This window comes from Mangifera indica, chromosome 14, assembly GCF_011075055.1.
Source record: "Mangifera indica cultivar Alphonso chromosome 14, CATAS_Mindica_2.1, whole genome shotgun sequence".
NCBI classification, from domain to species: domain Eukaryota; kingdom Viridiplantae; phylum Streptophyta; class Magnoliopsida; order Sapindales; family Anacardiaceae; genus Mangifera; species Mangifera indica.
In genome coordinates, this window is record NC_058150.1 from 6,842,965 (window position 1) to 6,866,155 (window position 23,191).

At 32.3% G+C, this 23,191-nt stretch overlaps 2 protein-coding genes across 3 annotated transcripts; both read left to right on the forward strand.

Moving 5' to 3' along the window:
• The first annotated feature begins 5,970 nt into the window (after nucleotides 1-5,970).
• On the forward strand, nucleotides 5,971-8,052 carry LOC123195932 (scarecrow-like protein 32). The gene has a single exon (XM_044609796.1). The coding sequence runs from the start codon at nucleotides 6,232-6,234 to the stop codon at nucleotides 7,579-7,581; it is 1,350 nt and encodes a 449-aa protein (XP_044465731.1). The 5' UTR covers nucleotides 5,971-6,231; the 3' UTR covers nucleotides 7,582-8,052.
• A 4,180-nt stretch (nucleotides 8,053-12,232) lies between these two features.
• LOC123195765 (BTB/POZ domain-containing protein At3g22104) lies at nucleotides 12,233-15,523 on the forward strand. 2 transcript variants are annotated; one of them, XM_044609593.1, is made up of 3 exons: nucleotides 12,233-12,682; nucleotides 13,490-14,596; nucleotides 14,868-15,523. In XM_044609593.1, the coding sequence occupies exons 1-3, from the start codon at nucleotides 12,620-12,622 to the stop codon at nucleotides 15,321-15,323; spliced, it is 1,626 nt and encodes a 541-aa protein (XP_044465528.1). In that variant the 5' UTR covers nucleotides 12,233-12,619; the 3' UTR covers nucleotides 15,324-15,523. The 2 variants fall into 2 exon arrangements, with proteins under 2 accessions (XP_044465528.1, XP_044465529.1); XM_044609594.1 differs by lacking the exon at nucleotides 12,233-12,682 and adding an exon at nucleotides 13,302-13,384.
• Nucleotides 15,524-23,191: the final 7,668 nt, after the last annotated feature.

Here is a 23,191-nt window from a genome sequence, read left to right on the forward strand (position 1 = left end):
ATTCACCATAGTCGTTTATGATTTGTGAATTAAGAATATACAAGATATATCCTATCTTCAAGGAATCTGTCTCTAAAAGTCAACAACAATCAATAAAATATAGTTATTTTACTTGATATTTTGGAAGACAATATTACATTTTGCTTAATTATTATATTTACTCAAACGTACCCCTCACTTAAAATAGTAACAATGAGGAGGGGATCGAAGAAAAGACAAGTTAGCTATTGTCATTAAACTATCTTATAATATATTTCAATTAACTCAGTAGTAACACCATAGGCGTACATCCCTTAAACTTTTTAGTTGAAACATATAAAAATTTTTTTTTTTCTTTTTACAATCAGAGTTTTTATATTCTTACATCTGAATTTTACTGATTTGATGGACATATCATCGGTACAAATTTACACAATGAGGACTATTATTAAATCTATGGAATGAATAGACAAGCAAATTTTAATAGAATTCAAACTTACTAAAGCCGAAGCCGAATATTTCTTTGTAGCATATGATTTTTTGTTTTCCAGGTAAATTCCAAGCCACCTAAGATCAATTCTAGTAATTTGTTTTATGACAATCCCTGATATAATTCTATAATTTCCTTGAACTACTGGATGTTGGACTCTAGCTTTTGTTTTATCAAGTATAGACTACAGGGTACTTAAAATTATTGAGGATAAATTGAAATAGAAATAGAAATATTCCGACTCCAAAAATGATTGGAACAAGTCCCCTAGATATAGCAATATATACTTAGTTTGAAATGAGGACTAATAACTTAAAAAATAAAAAAACATGATTAAGTAGTCATTTGCCTTCCTTCATTAATAATATTTCATCAACGACAAAGGGGATGAAAGTTTTGGGTGAAAATCACAATGCTAATTACGATTCATCTTTTAGATTTAACTTCTAGCCTCTTGTAGTTTCACGAGGACCCATCGTTGTCAACTCAAATATCTTATAACCCAAATGATGCAAAACTTATCCAACCATATATATCTCCTTTAATTTTGGGGATATTAATTAAAATAGACAGCCGCTTTCCCGTCTAAACCTTTTTCGGCAACAAATTTGATGTTTTACCTTTTTAAGCAAATTATTTTTTTCATTCCAGAAATACCCCTTATTTAATTTCTCAACCTTACCGTAGCATTTCGTCGATTAATTGCCTACCTTTCATGTGGAATTTATTTTATAAAATCTACCTTTCACGCCGATTAATTGCCTACCTTTATCAACCTTAACTATACGTATTAAGATTAATTTATCTGTAATGAATAAAATCTATAGATTGAAAAACAGATATACTATAGATTAAATAAAATCTATAGATTGAAAATGTTAATCTATGAATAAAATTGAAAAACATATTGAAAATCTATAGTTGAATAAAATTTATGAATAAAATCTACAAATTTTATAAAATTTATTTTATAAAATCTATAAATTTATAAAATAATTAAATTTAAAATTGATTGATATATATGGAAAATAATAGATATATCGAAAACGATATGTTTTTCTCAAAAAGGTGCGTTTTCTCAAAAGGGGTGCAGGAAAGTGTTAAGGGGTGCGGGAAGGGAATGAAAATACAAACGAGTGTATGAAAATACAAATGGGTGCGTGAAAATATAAACGGGTGCATGAAAATACAAAATAAGTGCGTAAAAATATAAACAGGTGCGTGAAAATGTGAAGGGGTGCGTAAAAATACAAACGGGTGCGTGAAAATGTAAAGGGGTGCGTAAAAATACAAACGGGTGCGTGAAAATGTGAAGGGTACATAAAAATACAAACGGATGCGTGAAAATGTGAAGGGGTGCGTGAAAATACAAACGGGTGCGTGAAAATGTGAAGGGGTGCGTGAAAATACAAACGGGTGCGTGAAAATGTGAAGGGGTGCGTGAAAATACAAACGGGTGCATGAAAATGTGAAGGGGTGCGGAAATTGACTAAAGAGTATGGGTGCACGAAAGGGTGTGAAAATTAGTGTAGGTACGTGAAAGAGTGTGGGAATTTACTAAAGGGTGCGGGAAATTACACCCCTTTATATTATATAAAAGGGTGCGGGAAATGTGTAAGGGGTGCGGGAAATTGCACCCCTCCACGCACCCCTTTATATTATATAAAGGGGTGCGGGATTCCCGCACCCTTCACGCACCCCTTTATATATAATCCATGTTTCCTGCCTGTTTCCATCTTCTGGTGTGTTTTCAGCCTTTTCCTCTATAATTCCCTGGAGGTCTCTGGGTCTCTGCGTTTCTCCTCTGCATCGGCCTAGCTTCTTCCCGTGAGTTCTTGGGTCCTGTGGAGGTGCCGTTCTGCTGCTGGTCTATTTTGGCTTGGGTTGGCTCTCTGCAGCTGCTTTGGTGCTGAAATCCTCTCCTGTTCTCTTGCCTTTCTCCTTTTGTGGAGTTGCTGATTCCTGCATCCCTCTCCCCTGTTGGTTCTCTCCTGCATTGGGGTTCATTGGGTTTGTTGGCCTTTTGCTGCCTTGCTGCTGCAGAATTGGAGTTCTTGGCTGCTGGTTCTGCTGGCACCTTCCCTCGTTTAATGGTTGCTGCTTTCTTAATCCTTTCTCTCCCAGCGTCCTTTCTTGTCTCTCCTGGAGCGTTCCAGCAGTGTTTTTGCGTGGGAGGTTCTTGGTTGTGGTTCCAGTAAGTTGCGTCTTAGTGAAATGGTTGCACATTGGTCCATTTCTGTGTTTGCTCCTGGTTCCTGGGATGCTGCATGCTGCATCAGGTGTGTGCCGGTTGACGCTTCATACTGTTGGCTGGGTTCTTCTTGCTGTCTTTGGCGACCTGCCATGGCTGGATGTGCTGGGTTCATTGTTATTGGTTTGCAAACACACTTTCAGTTGGTCGTCTCAAGTACGCTTTTTGTTCTTAAGTGGTTTGTTGTTGGTTTGCAATTGCGTGAGAGTTTTAGCTGTTGGGCTCGTGATGTTGTACCCCTTACACATTTCCCGCACCCTTTTATATAATATAAAGGGGTGTAATTTCCCGCACCCTTTAGTAAATTCTCGCACCCTTTAGTAAATTCCTGTACTCTTTCACGCACTTGCACTAATTCCTGCATCCTTTCACACACCCGTACCCTTTAGTCAATTCCCGTACCCCTTCATATTTTCACGCACCCGTTTATATTTTTACGCACCCCTTCATATTTTCACGCACCCATTTGTATTTTCCCACACCCCTTCACATTTTCACGACCCGTTTGTATTTTTACGTACCCTTTCACATTTTCATGCACCTGTTTATATTTTTATGCACTTATTTTGTATTTTCATGTACTCGTTTGTATTTTCACACACCCCTTTATATTTTCACGCACCCATTTGTTTTTTCACTCACTCGTTTGTATTTTCATTCCCTTCCCGCACCCCTTAACACTTTCCTGCACCCCTTTTGAGAAAACGCACCGTTTTGAGAAAAATGTATCGTTTTCGATATATCTATTATTTTTCCATATATATCAATCAATTTTAAATTTAATTATTTTATAAATTTATAGATTTTATAAAATAAATTTTATAAAAGTTATAGATTTTATTCATAAATTTTATTCAATCTATAGATTTTCAATGTGTTTTTCAATTTTATTCATAAATTAACATTTTCAGTCTGTAGATTTTATTCAATCTGTAGTATATCTGTTTTTCAATCTATAGATTTTATTCATTACAGATAAATTAATCTTAATGCGTATAGTTAAATGTAAGTAATTAATCGGTGAAATACTACGGTAAACGTTGAGAAATTAAATGAGGGTATTTTTGGAATAAAAAAATCAATTTGCTTAAAAAGGTAAAACGTATGAATTGCTGCCGAAAAACATTTAAGCGGGAAAGCGGTTGCCTATTTTAATTAATATCCCTTAATTTTGCCACAACAACACAAAAAAGAATTCTAGGGTTTTAAATCTTGTTCTTTTCACACTTCCCATCTGTTTGGAATAGAGCATGCATGAATTCATGAAGACCTATTCAAATGCTATTTGTTTTGCTAATCTTTTACTGAATGTTTTGAATTCTGGAAAAGCGAACTGTTTAGCAGTGTACAATTTACCCTTGAAATTAGCTGGTTCGAGAGCATGAGAAGATGTCATGAACTTTTTTTCTTGTATATATATAATAATATATTATTTATATATCTAAATTATGTATAAAAAAATACGTACGTATGATTTTATTATTAATACATAGTTCCCATATTTATCATTGAGCTTAAGCTTGTTCATTTTATTATTTGCTGAATTATTCCATGAGTACTAATAAATGAATGCGACTTACTCTCAATTTAAAGACCATGACCAAAAAATACTTCTATGTGGATGAATTTAGCTGAAACTTCATATCTACACTACATATAAATATATGTATATATTGTATGAATCATGAAGACTAGACTTGGGCAGGAAAACAGTGAAAAGTAAAAGGTTTCTTTTACATATGTGCCATTGAAATCACAAGATTTCGCTGGATTGTCTTGTTGAAGTGACAAAGACATATCTCCAGGAGTAGCAAATTCAAAATTCTGAAGGAAACAGCAAATTATTCTACCCGTGGAAATGTTAAAGAGAGAGAGTCCTGAAGCTTCAAATCAAAATTATAGCTGGTCCAAAGTTTTCTGCATCAACTTTTTCTTCACGAATCCACTATAGATTCGTTGTAATGTGAAAGTTTTCTCTTACAGGAATCGTCTTTCTCATAGATTCGTTTTGTGATAAGTCATTGCCAGCTAGAGTTAGAGTTTTCATCACTTCACCGTCCTCTTTTGTTCTTGAGCAGAATTATAAAACTCTTTAATATAAATTATATTAGCATATACTGTGTTCAATATATATGTATATATATATTGGCTAGCATACTTATTAATTTATGTTGAAAACTCAAATACACTTGGTAAAGAAACAAGGTTTTTAAACAGATAATATAAAGGAGAAATAAGCAGAGGTGTTAAAGGAATTAAAGGAAGTGACATTCTAGTGAAACATACAAAATGGTCCTTGTGGGGAAGAGGTCTAATTTGTCTTTACTTTGGGCATCACATGCCACAAGCAACCAAGTTGAGATCGTTGAGATCATTTACGTATCAAGTATGTGAAAGGATGGGAATGAAAGGTAGCCATCAATCACTAAACACAATGAACAAATTGGATTTGAATAAAATGAATGATTATTGAATTTGTCTAATAATGGCATTCCATGAGCTCAAATTCGACAAAAAAATGGCCGGCTAAGACAGCTTCCTTAACGTACTCGTTACCTTCTGTTTATCACGCTTACCATAATAATCACTTATCATGAACAGGAGTGAGAGAATTATTGATTAGTAATCGGCCAAAATTGCATACAAAACCTCCATCCATGCCAATCTAAATAAGACTGGATATCTATATTCAGTTAGTAAAGGTAGTCTAAGTACTCGTAAATGACAAGAATCGGGATCTTTCCCTTTTGTTAATAACTTAACTCTTTTTCACCATAATCTCCTCGCTTCGCAAATGTCTAGAAAAAAACAAATATTTCATCAAACTCACGGTAGTTTTAGAGCTCCTCTAAGTATGTATATTTCTACATATAACATACATGCATAACACTTAACTACACTTACATATGTACTCTCTCTTTCTCTCTCTCTCACACACTCAATATGGAGATAATCCTGACTGGTTGAGATCAAGTTTAGCTTTTTCTTCTACTTGTTCTTCTAGGCTAAAATAAATTAACTGAGTAATTTTACCATTAAGATAAAGTTAACTCATTTCGGACTCAGCTTGGTGGGAAGAAAAAGCCTGAAAATCAACTAAAAGAGTACATTTCGACTAACCCAGATCAGGAAGCCTTGTCATTGTAACGTAAAATCAGGCTTCATTTAATGTTAAATTTTGGCTTCATGCTATCTAGATAATCGTTCAAAGAGGACTTCTCCCACTATATATATGTGGTTCAGGTAGCATGTTATATAATTAGCTCTCAATTCTCAACTCTCAATCTCCTCTCAGCCTCTGTTGCTCCTTCCTCCACAAACACAAATTTATAACACAAAAGCTATGTCCAAATTCCCACAAGCAAACACCTATAACTAGATAAAAACCCTAACTGTTCCATCCCATCGCCAATATCCACCACACGTCGTTTCAAACAAACAGCACAACACACAAGGCTTTTCTCCGTATCATCACCCTCCTTTTTTGCCTCTAAACATAGCACACTCTTCCATGCACATTAAAGCAACAGCTCCTCAATCTATGAAAACTGAAATAAGACCAAACACTATGTCCATTCCTCTGCACAACCCCAGTCTCTTCAACGCCACTCCAAATTCTATTCCAAGAGCACTTAGAGGGTGTCTTGGTAGCCTCGACGGAGCATGTATAGAGAAGCTTTTGCTTCACTGTGCTAGTGCCTTAGAAAGTAACGACGTCACTTTAGCCCAGCAAGTGATGTGGGTGCTCAATAATGTCGCTTCATCAGTTGGTGATCCAAACCAAAGGCTCGCCTCATGTTTTTTAAGGGCACTCATCTCTAGGGCATCAAGTGTTTGCCTTACCACGATGAATTTCAATAGTAGCGGTACAATTCACAGAAGGCTTATGAGTGTCACTGAGCTAGCCGGGTACGTTGATGTAATCCCTTGGCACCGATTTGGCTTCTGTGCGTCAAATAGTGCCATTTTAAAGGCAATTCAAGGGTATTCAAGAGTCCACATATTAGACTTCAGTATCACTCACTGTATGCAGTGGCCTACTCTCATAGATGCCTTGGCTAAAAGGCCTGAAGGGCCTCCTTCACTCAGAATTACAGTGCCTTCTTACAGGCCGCTAGTCCCTCCCTTGCTCAATGTATCAGCTGAAGAAGTTGGCCTCCGTTTGGGAAATTTCGCCAAGTACAGGGATGTTCCCTTCGAATTTAAAATAATCGATGTCGACGCATCTTCTTGTAAGGACTCCTCTGCATTTCCTTTTGAATCAGTATTAAGCCATTTGACTCCTTCTGAATTGAACCTTAGGAACGATGAGGCTTTGGTAGTAAACTGCCAAAATTGGATACGATATTTGTCCGATGAAACAATTGGAAGTGCTCATGAAGATGCTTCTTTGCGAGACACTTTCTTAGATATAATTAAAGGGCTTAATCCTTGTATCATGATTGTGGTTGATGAGGATTCTGATTTAAGTGCATCTAGTTTGACTTCAAGGATCACTACCTGCTTCAATTACCTATGGATTCCCTTTGATGCCTTAGAAACTTTCTTGCCTAAGGATAGTCACCAAAGGCTAGAGTATGAATCAGATATAGGACACAAGATAGAAAACATTATAAGCTATGAAGGGATTCAAAGGGTAGAGAGGTTAGAATCTGGGGAAAAAATGTCTCAAAGGATGAAAAATGCAGGGTTTTTCAGTATCCCATTTAGTGAAGAGACTATTAGGGAGGTGAAATTCCTGCTAGATGAGCATGCTAGCGGTTGGGGGATGAAGAGAGAAGACGATATGCTTGTGCTCACATGGAAGGGCCACAACTCAGTATTTGCCACAGCTTGGGTCCCAAATGGGTTGGAGGATTAAATGGGTGTCGACTTAAGTGGGTTGAGAAGGTCCTACCATGCATAAGAGATTGGCTTGTTTCACTTTAGTGGTCCGTGATGATGAAGGCAAAGACAAAATAGGGTTTGCTTTTTAATCTTTGTCAAAAGGCTGCAAATGAGCATGAGACAAGAAGAAAAGCGGCAGAATTTTGGGTATAACTTCATCATAAGCTAGCTCTCGCGGAATTCACACGAAAGGCAAAAAGCGCATGCATATCCTGTCTTTCTATTGGACAAAAATCTCCATCACTTTATTTCCAATCTCTATTTGCTTTTGTTTCAAGACCTTCCAAAGTCGCCAACTAGATAGCTAGCTAGCGCTTTCCTATTCTCAGTAGTCTCTAATTAATAAGCATGCACTACTCAATATCTTCTTTTATAAGTAGTATTCTATTCAAAGCAGCTGTTTGGTAACATCAGATCTAGAAGTGGAATTTAGTTGACTCTGGTATCTAATGTGCATATAACTTCAATTAAAATTGCCCATATAACAGCCACAGAAAAACTCGATCAAGATTTCTTTGAATTTATAGAATATATGGTCAAACTGTATGAGTGAACCTGACAAGCTTACAGGCAGTATGTACACACACACACACCCCTCAAAAGGGTTGATTAAAATGCAATATGTCATCCAATTATCATTATCTCAGCTTATTCTCAGGAAAAGACTTTCAATCCTTAATTCAAAACAACTAATCTGTTTATTGATTTTTCTTAGATCAGACAATTCATGTTATTGAGTTGTATTCGTGTCATGTTAATTTAGGTTTTACGTTATAAATCCTTTAATTCTAACTCAATCTGAAATAGAATCATATCAAAATTTTTCAAATCTAACCCAATTTAAATTATATTTAAGTTAACCTAACATAACTTAAAATAAATTAAAATTGTCAATTATTTTTATCCCCTTTAGTGTTTTTAATATTTTATTTTCTTTATTGAATTATCTTAACCTACAATTAACAACCCACACAATTAGACATGTAAAGAGGTTGGGCTGACCCAAACCCCCTTCTTTTGGCATTACTTGCAGACAAAACTCACAAAATTATGGATCATGCTCAGGGTTTTGAAATAAGGCCCGTAGGTCAACTCACCGTAGGTCAACTCAACATGAATTGACAAAAAATAATAATATTTAATATATAAAATTGTAGGCTAATCCACAAAGTCATGACCCAAGTTATTGGGTTGTGTCATGGGCCTTTCCATGCAGCCTGCAAGACCCACTATTTGGGTAGCCTAGGCATGACATGATCAATGGGCACGATAAATTGCACCAAATTCAGCCGACAGGACCTACTGTTATATGTACACGATATAATATTTTATTTTATTTACAAATGCTCTAAAATTTGCATACCAAAATTTTAAAAACTCATCAATAATCTTAGTAATTAAATTTCATGTTCAATACTAAAACATAAATAACAATTTCAAATAACAATCAAGAATAATTAAAATAAATACAACCATATGAGATACAACTATATATCATATGTAAAGATTTTAACAGTTGTTGACAATTTTCATTCAATATTTTTTCAGTCTGACCCTAACAAATTATACCTCAATAAACATTTATCTAAATATTAGGGTTTGAGTTACTTTTGTGTCAACCTTAATACGATCATATTTTGTTACAAATTGTATCAAGTTAATTTGAATTAACTTTTGTGTAAAAAAAAAAAAGACTCAACCCTAAGTTGATTTTTTTTGTATCATGTGATGTCAAGTTAATGGGCAGTGTTGAAAATTGCTAGCTCTATTACTTGCCTCAATGTATATTAATGTTGGATGCTAATTTGAAGGCTTCAATTATCTCAAACTAAAGAATGTTGGAATTGTATTGGGCATGGTTTTAAAAATTAGATGGAACTGAGTAAAAACCTGGATTTGATCTAATCAATAGGAAAAATAAAATTAATTCAAATTAGGATTTAAGCCCAATAGCTCATTTATCAATTTTGACAATGTATTTTATTTTTATATTAAAATAATTTAAATTATATATTTAATAATAAATTATATAAAATTGTTTTGAATATTATTTTTATGTAGTTAACCAGTTCAATTATTGGTTAAATTGTCTAATTATCGGTTGGACTGGACAACCTTTTACCGGATCAACATCCAATGTGGTTTTGAAAACATTAGTATTGGGAAATTATAACTAGGACCCTAATATATATTCATGAAATTTGGCTCAGGATTAAGCAAGGAAACTATAAGGGGGCGTTTGGTTTGGGTAATGTTTGATTACTAAAATGGAAAGATTACCTTGAAGATAGATTACTTAGAAGATTACTGGGTATAAATGATTACTATGTTTGATAAAATTTGATAGGTATAAATAATTATTGTGTTTGGTTAAAGGTAATAAAAGATTACTAGTAAATTATTTTATTTAAATGCCCTTGAATATAATTATTTTTAAATATTTTTTATATTATTTGTCATATTAATTAAAAATAAATTTATTTTTATCTCAAAAAATTAATAAATAATAATTTTTCTATAATAAACTCAAGATTACTCTAGTAATCTTTAAATACCTAAGGTGAAGGTGGTAATCAGATTACCACTTATATTACCTGCCACGTCAGCATTGATAATAAAAGATTACTGTAATCTTTTATTACTGACAAATCAAACAAGGGAATAAAAGATAGATTACCAAGGTAATTTATCTTTCCGCCAACCAAACGCACCCTAAGACTCAAATTTGTTCATTGAATTGAAACAAACAAGTTAAAGTCTTTTATGCAGGGCTCTTTAGGTGATCGTAAATCCAGCGAAATGGGGTTGACTCCCAGCAAGGCCCACTCTTTGTAGTACAAAACATTAGCTTGGCAGAGGATGAACGGCACTTGCTAATGCTTTAGCTTATTGTTGCCATGAAAGTTGCATGTCACTCGGCATTCTTTATGTGCAAAATTATCAAGGCCAAAAGACTATTTCCCATCCAATGTTTGCTGAAAACACAAATTTGCCACCCTCTAAATTTTAAAATGCCAAATTTTTATTCATCATCTATTTCTATGGGTGAATTTTTTCGTTAAATGAAAATATAGGAAAGTTATTTTACATTAGATTTTTTTTATTTTTTATTTTTTCTCTAATTCTTTCATTTTTCCTTGGTTTTTTAAAATTTTTTTCTCCTTTATTTTTTCTATTTTCACTTTTCAAAAGTTTAAGGGGTAAACTATAATATATAAAAATATTAGGGGTGTTAAAAATTTTTTAGGGATTTGAAAATTCAAAAAAGTATAGGTGTTTTTAAAATTTTAAAAATTTTAATATATCTTTTAATAATTTTAAAAATGATAATTACACCCCAAAGAATATATCAAAATATAATATTATAAAATTGATTAATGTTTTGATACTTTTAAAAAGTCTAAATGATAAATTTTTAAATCTATAAAGATATATTGATAATTTGATATTTATATTAAATGTTAATAATAGTTTTATAATTTTAATAAGAAATAAAAATAATTATTTTTAAGAAAATATAATAAATTTTTATATAACACAATAAGTTCATGGATAGAAATGAATGGTGAGCAAGAATTTAACTTTTTGAAACTGACAAGAACATCATTCATCAAACCTTGGGTGGGAATAGACATTTGGCTCATTCTTAATCTTAGTATAACGCTAATGGACGTGAGCTTTTCGTATGGAATTTCCCGCAAAGGATGAGAGAGAGAGGAGTGAAGAATTTTAAATTTGAAACAATTTATTAATCTCTCACTAATTTTAAATTATCATATGTAGACAATCTCAATTTCAACTTGCATATGGCCCAACGACAAAAATTGGTTCCAGGGGAGTGTAGAGAAAAGCCAAAACGACACCGTCGAGGAAGCAAAATATATGATTGGTTAATGATGATGAAGATTTCAGTCTTTAATAGGATACTTTTCTTCGTCCCAGTCTAATCAAATTGTCAAAAATGCCCTTTAAAAAAGTTCAGAGTGTCAGAACTGTAAAAGTGAAAATAACGTAAAAAAATTGGGTAGAGAATTACGGTGTAATTGTAGGTCAGCCACGTGACGGCCTTTATTTGCATGCATGTACAAAAGAGTTGGTAGCTGGCAGAGCCTCCAGTTTTGCAGAAGGAGAATCTCTTGGGCAAACTTACCATCTATAGCTCTCTACGCTCCATCTCATCATCCATGGACTAATCACAGCCGTCCAATCTGCCAGATCTTCAACAGCTCTAAATGAAATAAACGAGTAAATACTTGAACGAGGGATACATGATTATAGTCAAGCAAACGGGACCCACTTGTGGGACCAATCAAACTGTAGTACAGGTACTCCAAAGCCAGCCTCGGAGCTAAAGGGGTCAAAATAGTCAGTTAAGATGAATCATTACAGGTAAAAAGGAAAGATAGAAAAATGAAAATTGAGAGGTGGTGGTGCACAGTTACAGAGAGTTGCAGCGGTGAAAATGGAAAAACAAAGGAGAAAGCCGGCAAAAAAGCTTCAGTCCTAAGGTTGGGGTCTCCTCCAAGAAAATCACATTTGTTTATTATTTTCTATGACCAATTGTCAATTACTTTAACAGTGAGTGATTTATCAGAAACAATATTCTAACCAAAGAAATATTTTTTAGCTAAGAATGTCAGGTCACACAACAACTGTTTTTGGCCACAACTCTCTACTCTTGCTATGTTATAGTATATCTGTATTATAATATATCTCTTTTCTGTCTTTATACTCCTTGTTGCTGGCTTGAGTTTTGTCTTTGTATCTCAGTTGAGAACCACCACACTGACGGTTGACTGTTTTCTCAACCATTTGCAAAACCCCAGAAACGCTTTGTGTTTGTCTTCTTCTTCCTCTCAGAATATGACTTTCACCCTGTGACCTTTGTGCTCCTTCTCACTTCCCATTCCACCTCCCTATCGCATCTCTGTCTCCGTTGGGTTGCTAAATTTCCTTCTTTTTAATACCAACCAAAAAAAAAATCCTTACTTGAGGTGGGTATATTTAGAGTCATGGCAGTTTGCTGTGATCTTGAGGTGGATATCAATGGGGAAGAGACTTTCATGGTAAACAAGGTAATTTTATATTATTTTGGTAGGAAGTTGTTGTTTCTTGATCTTCAATATGTTTTCCTTGCGCTGTGATCTATAGTATGGTGAACCATTGAATTTTAGATGCTTGGATTTCCTTGGTTGTTATTTTCTCATGTTCATGTTATTTGTTATTTTTCCATTTTTTTTAACATCAATCATGAATTTTAACCTGTACCTCCACCATTAAATTTGCAACTACTTGCAGCGAGGTGGGGCAAAGGTTCCATCCACTAACTTTTGTTCTTCTTTTGTGGCTTCGAATGTCATCACAATTTTCTCGAGGTGATAGACAAGGCCTTGTTCGTGTTCTTTCTTCCATTTATTGCTCTTGTTGTGAGACTTAAATGTTTACACCTTCATTTGCTCTGTTCACATCTTTGGGAAGGACTAGAAGTTGCTTTCATTTCACATAAATTTTACCCCTCTTTGCGGGTATGAATAGTAGATTCGTTTTGTTTAATTACCATTCCACAATTTATTGTCCATAACGACCTGTCTCCCCCTTTTGCAGGTGTTACTGTACATTTCTTCTTCATTTTACCTTCTTTTTGTTTTGTCTAATTCAATAAGTTCACCCTTTTATATCAGTATTTAACTTCATTCTCTTGGTTGTTTTATATGTCTGCACTAAAATTCCACTAGAAATGTGACTGAGAATTGTCTTATTTTCCACGACAAAAATAGGTTTTAGTAGTTGATTGCTCAAGAATTAAGTTGTATTATTGAAATCTCTACTTGTTAATCAACTGTTAAATATCTGACTTCTCTTTTTCTTTTGGCTATATGCAGGAAATTGTTGCTCTGTATTCTAGTAGATTAAGCAAATTATTTGCTAAATCAACAGACACTAAGAGAAATCTCAAACTGATATTTCATGATTTTCCCGGGGGGACACAGAGTTTTGAGCTTCTTTTAAGATTTTGCTACAACAATGGCCAGATTGATATAGCTCCTTCCAATATTTCCCTCCTACATTGTGCTGCACAATTCATGGAGATGAAGAAATCTACATTAGAAAAACCCAATTTACTTGAACAAACAGAGAAATCACTTGAAGAGATTAACTACTGGACATGGTCTGAGCTTCTGGGTTCTTTGAAGCAGTGCCAAGAATTTCTTCCAATTGCAAATTCTTCAGGTATACTTGAAAAATGCCTTGATTCTCTAGTTGGGAGGCTGGCTTTGACCATTGAAGCAAGCCCTTGTGCATCTACTTCTTCCACAGATAGCTCTGGGTTTCGGTTCTCCTCTGACACTAGCACTGAGAGTTTGAAGAACAGCTTCTCTCGAGTAACCTGGTGGTTTGAAGATCTTATAATTTTGGGACCTAGTTTGATTGAATTTGTGATAAAATCCATGGTTGGGCAAAAAATTGATCAAGTCATCATAAGTAGGTTCCTCTTTTATTATCAGAAGTCCAAGTTCTACACTGCCACAACAGAAGAGAAGAGCAAAATTTTAGAAACTGTCATTGATATGCTTAATACACTTGATCGGAGCTCCCTTTCATGCAAGAGTTTATTTGGGATTCTTCGAGTTGCTTTGAGTTTAAACATAAAAAAAAGTGGTCGGAGCAAGTTAGAGAGTATGATAGGCTATTTGATGGACCAAGCAACACTAGATAATATACTGATTCCATCTCCAAATGGGACGAATTACTTATACGATGTGAATCTTGTTCTTAGGTTCTTGAAAGCATTTCTGCATAGAGGAGGTTGTCAAACATCTTTGTCTTCACTGAAGAAAGTTGCTAGCTTGATGGATTTGTATATGGCAGAAGTAGCTCCAGATCCTTGCTTAAAACCTTTAAAGTTCCTTTCTCTTGCCTTGGCGCTGCCAGATTCTTCCAGGGACTCTTATGATGAAATGTACCATGCTATAGACATGTATTTTGAGGTACAAAGATCTCACTAAAATTCCTTTTGGAAGTTTTCTAGATTTTCAGAATATTTCTTCAGTTATTATTATTAATTTTTTTTCATGAATTTGCATTGTCCATCATTCTCATACATGTTCTTCTGAATTTCAGTTTGATATTTAAAACATTCATTATAATTTTAACTTCTTACTGTAAATTCAAGATGAATATTTAAAAGCTTAAAAGACTTTTACCATTTTCAGATTCCTACTGTAATCAGTGCATTAGGATTGACTTTGGTTTATATAGGTGCATGCAGGATTATTGGAAGAAGAGAAGATGAATATATGTTTTTCTCTTAATTATGAGAAGCTTTCAGCCGAAGTTTGCTTGCACCTTTCTCAGAATGCTAAATTTCCATCAAAAACTGCACTCCAGGCTCTCATCTCTGAGCAGTTCAAGCTCAAAAACTTGCTTGAGAGCACAAACAATACTCGATCCTGTACCGATTCACCTTGTAGCCTCCCCAAGACAGGAAGCAAGGACAAGAAAGATGAAGCCAATGAACAAGTTGTTCTCTATGCTGGAAAGCTTGATCTTTCAGCTGATAATGAGAAGCTCAGAGCACATTTGCAAGGAATGCAATGGAGGGTGATGGAACTGGAGAAAGTTTGTCGAAAAATGCAAACCCAGGTGGCAAAAATCATGAAATCAAAAGTCCCAAGCCATAGAAATGCCAGATCCTTACCCAAGCTTTGTTCATGATAGTAATTTTGCATAGTTTGTCTTTAGTATATTTCCTCAGATCTGTATAGCACAATGATTATATTTCTTTATTATTAAAGTTGTTTCTTTTCTGCAAATTTTAAAGGTGACTGACAGTATTTTCTTAACAGCATTAAAATTGCAATCTTGGTTGTACAGTTACAAAAAAAGAAGAAAAAGTTTAGTGGGCTTTTTCTTGAGCTGAGTAGCTTCTTTAACTCTGTTTTTATTCTCTGTATCGTTGCTTTCTCCTCAAAGGTCAAGTCTTTTTCTTCAGTCACTCTCACATTGGTGCAAAGCAGCACAAGATAGAAAATGCTCTGCAATAATGGTATATTTTCGGGGCGACTCAGAAGGCTGAATATTTTCATGATGACTAACTTCGTCTTCTGTTGCTCTTTTACTTACAAATGGGTAGGCGATATGCAGTTGTACCCTGAAGCCATTGACATCATTTGAGGTGGGATTATTCTTGAAATTGTTCAACATATATTTGCATTTTAGATCAGCGTGATACCAGTATCAGCATTCAACATTATAATTGCCATTTCAATGGTTGAAAGAATCAAATTTCTGAAAGAGGGGACACCGATCATTAAAAAATAACACCACCATTAAATATTAATGTGGTTAGGATGGGTGTGTGTTAGTGAAACAATTGGCTTCACAGCCTGAAGATGTCTCACCTACTAATCAATTTCTTTAATATTCCTGAAACCATAACAATTTACTGCCACCCAACCAGATCAACTCTGCCCATTGTGGGTTTCAGCAAAATAAAATTTATGAACTTCATATCTGCAGTACATGAAACATTAATAAATGTTCTGCTTTCCGTTTCAATATTTCGCTTATTTCCTTCAATTAGTAGAGCTAAATTCATTGTTGAGCTCTTAATGTCGCCCAAGGTGTTAGCTATTCATCATTGTATTTGGCCACCCAACTGTTGATTGGAAGCCTACCTGGCCATAGCCAGTTGCAGCAAACGAGGTCTGAAACTATGCATTTATTTGCTGCTACCGTCAACATAGAATTTATCAGAAGCAGAATTGAAGCATCAATTAAATTTACAATTCACTGGACGTCCTTTTGAGTTGACATTTCACTGTTTGCGTATTGACTTGAAACATCTACTCTAAACAATGCCCGGATTACAAATTATGGAAGACTTGGTCGTTTCTGGTATCGAAATGGGAACCTTACAGTGCCTAAATATATAAAATCTGCATGATATGCTTCAAACCTAATAGACATAACGTATGGAAGAGGTTCATCTTGCTCCAAATTGTCTGCCATTTGTGCCGTAACGAAGAAGAAACTACTTAATGTATAGATTCATGAGATCCAATTGCTAATCCCCATGAAGTTTGTTACTTATGATGGTTAGAATTTCTATCTCCTTGACATCATCTGTCTTTGAAGAAGATGAGTCTAGTGGTAATAAGAAAAATTTTACAGAATTAATTATTTAATCGTATTGGTATCAAGAGAATATTAATGGAGGGATGAGGAATTGGGAGCTTTGACCTATTTATCTTTCCTTAGACGCTACTCTTGTTTACTTCCAAGAATAATATTTATATATGCATTTGTCCTTAAACAAGGATAGCTACAAAGAACATCCTGCATCAATCTAGCTTTTTTCACATTGAAGCAACGACTTTCTCAATATTTTACAGAATAGTTAGGTATGCAAACGGGGTTGGGCTTGAGGGGTGCATATGAACCCAGCAACCGTGGGTGGTCCAATTTCAATGTCCCTGTATTAGACTCCCATGATAAAATTCTATAATAAAAATTAAAATACCAATTCAAAATATTTATTTAATATATTATTCTAATATAATATCAAATAACTTGGGCACGAGGTTTTGACCTTGGGATAGTGTTAACAAAATTTGACATGACCTATTAATTCGATACGAAAAAAATCGAGTTAGAATTATAATTTTCAAGATGAAAAATAATTCGGATAAGAGTTGAGTTAACCCTTAAAAAATCAGGCGGGTTAAGGTTGACACGAAGTCAACTCAAATTGACCCAAACTAATCCAAGCATTTTAAATAAAATATTACATGACATCGTAACAGTAAAAAATTTCTAATATATTTTATCTTCTTCATTTGATAAAAAAAGTTTTAATTTATAAAATCTCTATTCCTAATTTAAATCAATAAAAAGATTGACATTGTATTACCATTTAAAAATTAAATATTTAACAAGTGATTATTAATTTTATCAGTTATTAATTACATTATTTTAAAGTTGAAGTTATAAACTTATTTAAGTTTTTTATTATGATATTCTATTGTTTTATCTCTATTAGAGGTGCATATAATTCGATTCAAATTATAAAACTAGACTAAACTATTTAAAAATTGTAATTTTGTTTGTAAAATAGTTTGGTTTAGATTAAAAAATTTTTGAAAAATAGTTTTCAGTTTATATTATGGTATAAGTGATTTTCAAACCAAACCAAACCAAACCAAAATATAAACTGTATTTTTTTTAAATACATATATAAAATTATATTTGATAAAAAAATTTAATAAGCAATTAGGTGTACAACTTGTTTTTTAAATATTTATTTTGTTATTTTCTTTATATGTATATTTTATATTTATTTTACATGTTAATATTATGTTCTAGAAAACTATAATTTAATTGATTTTATAAAATAATATATATTTATAAATAAATGGTTTTAATAGGTTTAAACCATAATCTATATCGGACAAAACTATATTTTTTAAGTTTGATTTGAACCTTAATTGATTTAGTTTGGTTTGAAAATTTTTCAAAATTTTTTTTCAGTTTGGTTTGAAAAAGTTTTCAAATCACATCAAATCAGATTGTGCACATTTCTAATTTTACAATTGATCATATAAAATGATAATAAGTAAATTATTACTATGAACTTGAAATAGAACAATTTTGTTTTGAGAAAATGTCGTTTCGTGTCAAAATGTTTTTTGTGTATTTTAATTTGGTAAGTATGTGTTTTTGTGTATTATTTTGTAACAAATTATGTTATTTCTTGGCATTTAACAAAATGTATTGTTTTGCTATAAATTATGGCGTTACCTATTGTGTTTTGACACGACTTTATTTGTTAAAGAGTTTGGGTTATTTCGGATCGAGTAAGATCAACACAAAAATATTTTGGTTCCATTTAAGATTGAAAAATTTTGATATAATTTTATTTCGAATCGGGTTAGAGTTTAAGGTTTTCAATTCAAAATTTGAATTGACACAATACCAACATGACTCAATAACATGAATTGTTAGGTTTACCTTAGAAGACGTTTAAGCTATTTCTCCTACTAATGACATATTTGAGAACTCTACCATGTGCAACTGAACCTTCCTATCCTTGTAGGATATAAATGAATTGCATGTTTGGTGTGCATACACCAAGGACATTGGTTGTGATTTATTTTTCCTTGTACAATATCTAGGTTTAATAATTGAGTTGAAATGTATCCTTATATATGTTTCATCTAATGCATCCAAACAATTCTATCAAAAAGGGAAAATAAAAAACTAAATCAATACTCTAAATAGTTTAATAACCTAAGATCATGTACATTTGTGTTCTAGGTCATAAATATGTACTTTGAACTATTTCCACCCTTCATTTATTGAATTCTCTGGTATTGGCTCATGGTTTTTAAGTAAAATGGTATGTAATTTCAACATAAGTTGTAATATTGTATGAAATTTTTTATTAATTATTTGTCATTTAAGCATTCTATTTTTGATATAGTGTGAAATGATGTGCAAAAAACTATCTACCATTATTTCTATGGAAGTATCCGTAGTTGATTATTACTCTTTATGATTTTTAAGTAACTCACATAATTTAAAGAGCAATGTTATATGTACCTATTTTTGGTACATAATTCATGTACACAGTGATGTGTCATAATGTAATTAGATGATTTTAAAATATGTGTTATCATATGATAAAGAAACATTCAATCACATGATAACACCTCATCTGTATACACAAATTAAATTATACATGAAAATGAAAATTAAGAGCAAACATAATAATACAAATTAAAAAAAATATAGACAATAAAAACAAAAACTCCTCAACAATAAGTAATCAATTATTCATTAGTGCATGTCTACAATTACAAAAATTGTTAATCTATTTAACCTAACAAATTAATAACATAATCAAATACATAACTTAATTATGAGGTAGTGCAAAAAACATATTGTTAACCAATATTTAATTATTAAATTATATATACTTTGAATTTATCAATTACTAATCAAATTTGATAGAGATGTGATTTGAATTTATCAATAACTCAAAATGTGATTAAATTATAAAAAACTTTCAATTTATTATTACTTAAATTAATGACTTAATAAATCATAAATATTTCAAAATAAACATTAATAATTACTCAATTTCTTTTAAGAGTAAAATTTAATTTTTTGATAGAGATGTAACCTTTCAAAGCTAGTCATCCATTCTATTTACTATGATGTCTCCTCCGCATTGCAATCTAAGCTACGTGAAAATCTAAATCTTTTGCATTTACATTTGCGTTTGTGTTAATATATTTTTGAACATTTGTGTATGGTTGTCACTAAAAACCTTTTGCGTTTGTGTCATTAAAAACCTTAGTCACCACAACTGATCACATTTCATCTAATCTTATTTCAAACTACTACAACCCAAAATATTGATATCAACAATATTATGCCAAAGCAGTTTTACCGAATGAACAAGAAAAAAAAAAACAATTTTGTGTAACAATCGACCGAACATAAAAAGGCTAAAGAACGGGCTAACTAACTTACCTTATTGTCCATTTCCCAAGGGCTAGGTGCTCGTCGGATGTACAAACTGCAAGAGTTGAGTTGCCAGTTGTGAGAATTTTGTGTTTGTGATAGTGTTTGCTTTTGTCGGCAAAGTTTGCTTTTTTGTTTGTGCTTGAGTAGCTTTTGTTTTGGATTTTAGCACTAAAGCCAAAATTGGTAAAGTTTATCTCATCTACTTAGAAAAGTAGAACTTAACTTTTTCGGCCTACAGGTAAAAGCGCTCAGTGGTTTGCTTATTTTATTTAATTTTTCTTAAATTTCATCATGCAAAATAAGTAATATAATATAAAAATAATTAAACTATATTTATAAATAATAATATATTACTATATGATTATATATTATTTTATTTTAAATTTTAAATTATTTATTCATATGATAACATATCATTATTCATATAAAAAATTATGTAAGTTGTTTGTTCACATAACATTAGTCATAGAAAAATAAATACAGGTATATAATTATATATTAAATATCTAATTACAATAATATATATATATATATATATATATATATATATATATATATATATATAATTCTCATTTTACAAAAGAAAATAAATTCGGTTGGGTGACCTAGTTTTAAGTTACATCTTAATTGGGTCAATTCAGTCTTAAAAGCCAGTTCAATTTGGTTTGAAGGCTCAAATTGTTTAATTCAAATTTAAACTGAATTTAAATTGATTCTGCTCATTTTTTGAACCAAGCTAAACTCAAATTATGGGGTATTTGGTTCAATTTGGCTTACATTTAGCTTGAATCGATAGTTTTGTCTATTATTTGATAAAATAATATTATTTTATCAATGAACAATAAACTCGAGTCATGAATTTGAATAAGAAATTCAAGCAATCTATTTAAACTATAAATTTGAACCGAACTGAACTAATAATTCGAACTATAAATCCAAACTGAACTGAACCACAAATTTGAACCATCAATGTGAATCGTACCAAATCAAATTATGTTATATTTGAGTCAAACTCTAATCAAAAGGTGTTTGAGCTCATTCTGATATATATCCACAAGTAATTATATGCCTCATTTATTTTAAAAAAGCGTATCATTAATTTTATATATATGAATCGATACGTATCACATCATATGATTTGCACAATATATTATATCAATTTTTTATAAATCTTAAGTTATGTATTATTTTTTATTTATATCATAGTATAAAAATTCATTTTAATGTATTATTATAGTTCAATGTTTAATTCGATTTCTTTTATTGAATTTGAAGTGGCGATTAGCAGATTGTGCCTGCTTCTCATTATTATCGTAGTAATGAGCATACTAATGAATTTGAAGTGGCCATTGGCAGACTGATTATATCTATTACTTTTACGTCATTAAGTTTCTTAAACTATCTTCGTGCTTGGCGATATGTCGCGCTCTTCAGGTGAGTTTCGAACTTTCTTCTTGAACCTCTGCAATTTTTTCTTTCTTGATTTATTTTCTATCATGATAGTATTATTTCTCTGTTTCTTGAATTGTTGTACCTCCGCTTTTTTTCTTTCTTCATATTATTTCTCTGTTTCTTGAATTCTTGGGATAGTGAGGTACAACAGGAATAAACATAGGAACTTAGGGGGCGTTTGATTGGGAGATTTTAAGTTTACTTTGGTAATCTATATTTTATTTCCTTATTTGATTTGTCAGTAATAAAATATTACAGTAATCTTCTATTACCAATGCTGACGTGACAGGTAATATAGGTGGTAATCTGATTACCACCTTTACCTTAGGTATTTAAAGATTACTGAGGTAATCTTGAGTTATTACAATTATATTATTATTTATTAATTTTTTTAGATAAAAATAAATTTATTTTTAATTAATATAACAAATAATATAAAAAATATATAAAAATAATTATATTTAAAGGCATTTAAGTAAAATAATTTATTAGTAATCTTTTATTACCTTTAATCAAACACAAAAATTATTTATACTTATCAAATTTTATCAAACATAGTAATCATTTATACCCAGTAATCTTTTAAGTAATCTATCTTCAAGGTAATCTTTCTATTTTGATAATAAAACATTACCCAAACTAAACGCCCCCTTAAAGCATTGTTGTGGAGAGTGCTTAAATCGATTCCGAAATCATGCGGAAGTGATAACGCATGAGTGCACTGTTATAAGCGGACGCTCCAGCTGCCGAAGCTGCTCATGTTCCACTATAAAAACACAAGAAGCATAATTCTGCATAAATGGTACCCTTTTGCACATGGAATAAACTTTCTGAGATCTGGAAAAATTTAAGCAACACAAATTTATGATGAATTCTAACGTACGGTTTCTTGCGCTTAATACAGTTATCCGGAAAAATTGTGTGTGTTTGTTTACTTTTCAATCTCATTGGGTTTTCTCTTACCAAAACTTAATACAGTTATCTGAAATTAGTGACCTTGTAAAGTCTATCCAGTAGCCCATTGGGTTGGGCAAATGAATTTCCTCCGTAGTCAAGCCAATTTGTGTCCATTTTGGCCTTTTTGGGGTATTGAAACTGGGCACAGTAATTCTCTTGTGCAATTGGTAGATTGTTGCATGAGTATACATATTAAAGTGATTTTACTCATTGTGCCTATGTTTTTTTTTATTTTTATATAGAATTCATTCTAATGTACCATTGTTGCACAATGCTTAATTCGATTTCTTTTATTGAATTTGAAGTGGCTATTGGAAAAATTAAATCAAGATATAGTCCAGTGGTACGTTGGGCAACCTGAAGTGCTTTCACACGATTCCATAGAAGTGGCATGTTAGCTCTTCACAGAAAGTTCTAGGGGCTTTGCTCGATCTTTCGCCAGGCACATAGCAACCATTTCTTTAGAAGACTGATCACAACAAGAATCCTCTAATTAGAAAATTACTCTCTATGAATACCACGTTGCAATATAGCAATTACAATTGAAATCCTTGAAAAACCTTATAGTGCCTATACACAATAGAGAATTGTATTTCTGTCTATAGTCTAGCTAGAAAGAAAAGCAATACACCTTGGAAAATTTC

Coding starts and splice junctions, on each gene's coding strand:
- LOC123195932 (XM_044609796.1), top strand. CDS start 6,232: ATGCACATTAAAGCAACAGCTCCTCAATCTATGAAAACTGAAATAAGA.
- LOC123195765 (XM_044609593.1), top strand. CDS start 12,620: ATGGCAGTTTGCTGTGATCTTGAGGTGGATATCAATGGGGAAGAGACT. Junction 12,683..13,489: donor AGACTTTCATGGTAAACAAG/GTAATTTTATAT, acceptor GGCTATATGCAG/GAAATTGTTGCTCTGTATTC. Junction 14,597..14,867: donor CTATAGACATGTATTTTGAG/GTACAAAGATCT, acceptor TGGTTTATATAG/GTGCATGCAGGATTATTGGA.